Here is a 6,289-nt window from a genome sequence, read left to right on the forward strand (position 1 = left end):
GGTTTGGAACAGCCCTCAATATGGCGGACCCTCCGCGTGAACGCGCAAACGGAGGGGTAGGGTGTAGGGGGTGGTTTGGGAATGGGCCTGAGTGTGCATCACTCTCACTCCTCAATGGAAATGTTTAGATGGATTCAGGGACTTCTCCTCAATTCCATTGGCTCGAACTTCTCAAAAGAGGTGTCAATCATCAAAATCGACCAATGGATTCCAGACATATGGCAAATCCACCCAAATGATCCCAGAAGTGTTAATTTTTTTCTATACCTCTCTAAAAAGGTCAAATGTCACTTGTTTTGCATCAATCTTGATACAGGGTACTTATTATATGTTGTAGTTTGGATTCCTAAAGGTTTTAGTCTACTATCCCATCATTCAAGGGTGGTTTTCACTATAAGTACTAGTAATTTTTTTTTACTATGTTCAAACAGGTTTATCATTGCTTTTGAGAAAAAATATTATTAATTTACCCCTTTTTAGAAGTGAATATATAGTAATTTGTTCTAGGAATGTCATTTTCGAGCTGAGGCCTGAAAAACATGCTTGGGTCTTAACAGGTTAACATCTGTGCAGATCTATGTTATCAGCATAATAGTACGGCCGATAAAGTAACCTTTCTTACAGGATGTGAAAGCCTGTCCGTTGTATCTCTCATCACACTTTTTGAGCCAACATTTTTGTCGTCAGCAACAGATGTCTGCAGCAACCCGACAATGAGGCTGTTTGTGTCCCCTCACAGGCTCTTTATTTATGCTGCGCTATGCCAGCGTTTGCAGGTGCCTCGTCAGCAACACACACACACACACACACACACACACACACACACACACACACACACACACACACACACACACAGTGTGTGTGTGTGTGTGTGTGTGTGTGTGTGTGTGTGTGTGTGTGTGTGTGTGTGTGTGTGTGTTGCTGACGAGGCACCTGCAAACGCTGGCATAGCGCNAAAATAAAAGCATCTAAATAAAACAGGATGTTAACCTAAATTACATTTAAGACATACAACTGCAACGAAAGTAACAAAAACAATGTAATATCCTTTTCAGTTTCACAGAACACAAATTGTATTATAACACGATGGCTACACGACGGCATCGCGAGGGCTTCACGTAGTCGTGTTGCCTTCCAAAGACAATCGGGCAGCTTCTCGTTTCCTTCGTATTGTCTTCGTGAGGCGAAAAAGGCCCGATGGCACCGATGATCAAACAAAGTAAAGACGAAGATGCCACGATTTGACAAGATGCCCTCACGATGGCCTTACGAAGGGCAAAATGGAAACACGAATTCAACACGAAAATGAACCTTCGCAAGGTCCTTCGGCAATTTGCTGGCATGCCAAAGATTTTGCCACCGCTCACGAAGTTGCTGCCGGAGCCTGAGAAACTCCACCAGCGGTCATACGATGGCTTAAGATGCCCTCACGAATGGCCCGATGTTGTTACGATCAGAGCCGAATTTGAACATTTCCTTTTTCCATCTGGTGTCAATTTCGGGACAGTGTGACAGGGGCTTAACTAAAGCCCATTTATAAATGTATATTTTTATTAATTTTTATAATTCTATAGTTGTGTCATTAAGAATGAAAAAGACAAACAATTAAAATTATAAAAACAAGAAAAAAATACATTGGAAAAAAAATGAATGAGAAAACTAGAAAAAAGGAAATAAATTACAAAAAAAAAAGAAAATAGAGACAACTGAGAAAGAAATTACAAAAAAATAAAATAGAAATAGAAATAAACGAGAAAAATTGATGAAAAAAAACCAAGAAATTATTAAATGGGAAATAAATAAAAATTAAATAGTAGAAAAAAATATATAATAATATTAAGAACAATAAAAAAACAATGAGAAACTTAAAACAATAAATAAATATACCTGTGTGTTTTCACCCACCTGCATTATTTATGTCACATTTCTCCTTTTTGTCTTGGTCACCTTTAGCCCACTCTTTATAGGACGCCTAAAAGACCACCTTACACATTAGCCAATCGGACAATACCAAGAAATAATAATATAAAATGTACAAGAAGCTGCAGGTTTGATTAAGGAGTGAAAAACTGGAGCTGTAAATATTTTTAGATCGTGGATGTGCAGAGTTCAGAGTTCATGCAAAGGATTTCTTATTTTACCGTGCAGTAACGTGATTGGTTAGCTGCGTCCGTTTAAACATCAACGTTTAAATCCAGGGGAGAGAGGGAGGGGAGAGAGGAGAGAGAGAGAGGGGAGAGATGGGAGAGAGGGGATGTCCACAGCTTTGTGAAGGAACTGATTATCATGCAGGAAAAGCTCTAAAATCTAACATTAGGAATGAGTTGAGCTGCAACTTTGCTTTTTAACTGAATTAAATCATTTTTAGGCTGTAAAGATATTTAAAAGTGATGTGAAATAAGTCATGTCCACAATGCTTGTACTGTCAGACTTGTAGGATATAACATATATTTTATTTAATATCATTAAAAATAAAATATGGTCAGATTTTTGCATTTTTCCAAATTAAAATAATAGTTTTAAAAAAAGATTAAACTGCATAAGATGTTTCCAAAATTGTGAAACCAATCAATTAAATTACTAAAATTAAATTAAAAAAGGAAATAAATAAAATATTAATACTGCACTGATTAGACTTTATTCAAATAATTGTTATCTCCAAAATTGTGGCTAAAAATCAATAAATAAAATGTTATTCCTCAAAATAAAAACGTTAAATAGATAAAATATTCATACTGCACTGATTAGATTAACTAAACTTAAATCAACTGATCCCCAAATGTCAAGCTTTGTGTAATCACAGTGAAATAAAAAGAACTTAAAATTTGATTGATAATCATTGATAGATTTTTTAGGAGCCGGCAGTTTTACCCCGGGGTTGTCCAGTCCTTCGGAAGTCATTTTCACATTTGTACGAGCCCTCTGCAAACATCAAAACCAACTTATAAATATATATATATGATGATACAAAGTGTGCGATCCTGTTTCACAGAAGCCTTGAAACTCCTGCCGTCAACAGGAATCAGAAATGGAGGAAAAACACCTTTTGTGTTCGTACCTGTGAGGCTTTTAAAACACACAGTAATTCACCAGGATTTACGCAATGTTTGGCTGATTGGAAATCAATATACCAGCATGTTTCCTGTAGTTCAGAGGTACATGGTGTACTTCTACTTCACTACATGTATTTAATACCTTTAGTTACTTCACAGATTTGGATGAATGAACTCAGTGGATCAGTACTTCTACTTTTACTCAAGTACAAGACCTGAGTACTTCTACTTTTACTCAAGTACAAGCTCTGAGTACTTCTACTTTTACTCAAGTACAAGATCTGAGTACTTCTACTTTAACTCAAGTACAAGATCTGAGTACTTCTACTTTTGCTCCAGTACTAGATCTGAGTATTTCTACTTTTACTAAAGTACAAGATCTGAGTACTTCTACTTTTACTCAAGTACAAGATCTGAGTACTTCTACTTTTACTCAAGTACAAGATCTGAGTACTTCTACTTTTACTCAAGTGCAAGATCTGAGTACTTCTACTTTTACTCAAGTACAAGAGTTGTGTACTTATTAATATAAGTAAATATATAACATATATATAAATATTATGAGGAAATGTTATCATCATGAAGCAATATTTAAGAAATAAAGTTAAAGTATTATTTCAAGAAGTAGGTCCTGAAATTGAGCGACAAAATACATTGAGTATTAACTATAATATTTTCTAGTTTCAATAAAAGTTTGGATATTTCAAGACATTATATATTTGAGAATAAAGTAAAAAACCCAGTTGACAAACGTCACTAACTTCTTCTGGTTACTGTTTAATTAACTCAAAGACTAAGGTTGTCTCGTACCCATATTCAAGACAACTCTTCCTGTCCGCGAGGGGGTTAAAAAACTACAAGTTATTACACAAATGTTTTTTGCTCTTTCTTCCTCTGCGTTAGCGGGGGACCATGCGTGTGTGTTGCCGTGCCCCGTGCAGTTAGAAAGCGTCACAGCAGGGTGCCGGTTAGTTTCAGCGTTACCTTGAACTTGTGGTGCATCAGCGAGGCGATGATGATGGTGGCGACGCCGAGCGCGATGAAGCCGTACTGCATGAACTCCATCACCGCAGGGAGGACCACCAGGTTGGTGTGGAAGGTGGAGAGGATCGGGCCGTCGATGTACCCACTCTGAGGAAAGAACACGTCATACACATTATGCTGTGCCTCAGGGTCACACTAAGGCAACATAGGTTTATCAATCAATCAATCAATCAATCAATGTTTATTGATATAGCCCAATATCACAAATGTTACATTTGTCTCAGTGGACTTCACAGTTTGTACAGAATATCAGTATGACAATACGACACCCTCTTTCCTTAGACCCTCTGTCCTTAGACCCTCTGTCCTCAGACCCTCTATCCTTAGACCCTCATATCGTACAAGGAAAAACTTCCAGAGAAACCCCACAGTTTAAAGGGGAACATGGGAGAAACCTCAGGGAGAGCAACAGAGGAAGGATCCCTCTTCCAGGACGGACAGACGTGCAATAGATGCCGTGTGTAAATTGAAAAGATAATACATTTGCAACATAGGTAGTCCAAATGTTTGGAAATGCATGTGTGTATAATAGGAAGATGAATCCACGAGGATATCCATCCAGGACTTATAATCCAGGACCACAGCCACGACTCAAGATCCAGGACTCGCGATTTTTTATTCAACATTATATTTTCAGATAATGCAATGCTTATCGCTTGATTTTTTACATTTTATATAAAAACTTTTGTTACCGTGTACTTATAAGAAATGTTTGCGTTGCAGCAGCATAAAAACAAGGCAATGTGCATGAGAGAAACTAAGACACCAGAAATAAACAATTCAAAATATTTCTGAAATAGAAATAAAATAGCATTAAAAGGTTTAGAAATATATATTTTCATGTGGAAACACAAATTTCCAATAACAAATATAATGTTAATTGTATATTAATTGTGAAAGAAATTGATTATTCAATATTACATTTAATATAATAACTGCTAGCATCAAATGCTTTTATACAACATTTTCTGAACACAAATGATACACAAACAAGGAAAACAACAATGATAAAACATGGGATGGAAAAAGTGTATATTTCTTGTTTAAAGGGCACATGTGTATGGTAACAAATCTATATGTAAATACACTTCATAATAGCTTTTTACTCTATTTTAATAATGTTAAACTGACCTCCTCAAACCAGATCATGGGCATCACCACGTCAGCGATCTTGCCAGTTTCTCTGAAAAACAACAACAACAACATCCCAGGGTTAACCGAGGGTAATACAAACAGGAAGTGTCCAGATTGTCATATTAAGCAATGCATAAATGAAAAACACAACACACATTAATGGCGTTATGGCGGATCGGGGAATATTTCCTTACGTGATTCCTGACACCGTCTTCATGAAGAGGTTGAGCTGCAGGCGGATGGAGACGTTCAGAGGAACGCCCGTCATCTGGGGAGAGACGCAGGGAAACGCTCAAACAGGGAATAAAACAGACTTTAATGTGCACCTAAAAAAGAAAACTGAGTGGGAAATATTTGAATAGTATTTGAGTGGGGAGGCGTGTGGCGCAGTGGGTTGTGCGTTTGTGTTGGGGTGAGAGGGTCACTGGTTCAAACCCCACTGCAGTCAGCATGTTGTTGCGTCCCTGAGACACTTCACCCCGAAGTGCTCCTGTGGGGATTGTCCACAGTATGTAAGTCTCTTTGGATAAAAGCGTCTAACAAGTAACATGTATTGAATCTCCACCATAAAGGAACATTAAACTGTTCCCATGTTAACAGTTTAATGTTACAACGCAGTGCAGTGAGGAAGGACATCCTAATGTGACGGATTCTTTCAAGGACGTTTTATTTTATGTTATTTTATTATTGGCTTGGCTTGAACACAAATCTTTAAAAGGTCCCATGTCATGCTTTTCTGGTTGTTACCCGTCCCCTTGTGTGTTATGTAGCTTTTTCTGCATGTGAACGGTCTGCAGAGTCACAAACCCTCAAAGTACACCCTGCAGGGAGTAAAACTCTAACACAGAGAAGACCTGTCTATGCTGCCCCAGAACGCCTCGTTGGAGATTTCTCTTTTCCCATTTTTTTACTTCCTGGGTCGTAGTGACCGTGACCACACACACACACACACACACACACACACACACACACACACACACACACACACACACACACACACACACACACACACACACACACACACACACACACACACTACGACACACGTACACACGTAC

At 37.9% G+C, this 6,289-nt stretch overlaps 1 protein-coding gene across 1 annotated transcript; it reads right to left on the reverse strand.

Annotated features, from left to right (window-relative positions):
• Positions 1-1,897: 1,897 nt before the first annotated feature.
• LOC104965145 (scavenger receptor class B member 1-like) lies at positions 1,898-5,502 on the reverse strand. Its single transcript, XM_010794104.1, has 5 exons — positions 5,426-5,502; positions 5,229-5,280; positions 4,038-4,184; positions 2,872-2,922; positions 1,898-1,972 (listed from the first exon to the last, which is right to left on the reverse strand). Exons 1-5 carry the CDS (start codon positions 5,497-5,499, stop codon positions 1,898-1,900), a joined length of 399 nt encoding a protein of 132 aa, XP_010792406.1. The 5' UTR covers positions 5,500-5,502.
• Positions 5,503-6,289: the final 787 nt, after the last annotated feature.

The sequence above is a fragment of the Notothenia coriiceps genome, unplaced genomic scaffold (genome assembly GCF_000735185.1).
Source record: "Notothenia coriiceps isolate Sejong01 unplaced genomic scaffold, NC01 NC01_scaffold00037244, whole genome shotgun sequence".
NCBI lineage: Eukaryota > Metazoa > Chordata > Actinopteri > Perciformes > Nototheniidae > Notothenia > Notothenia coriiceps.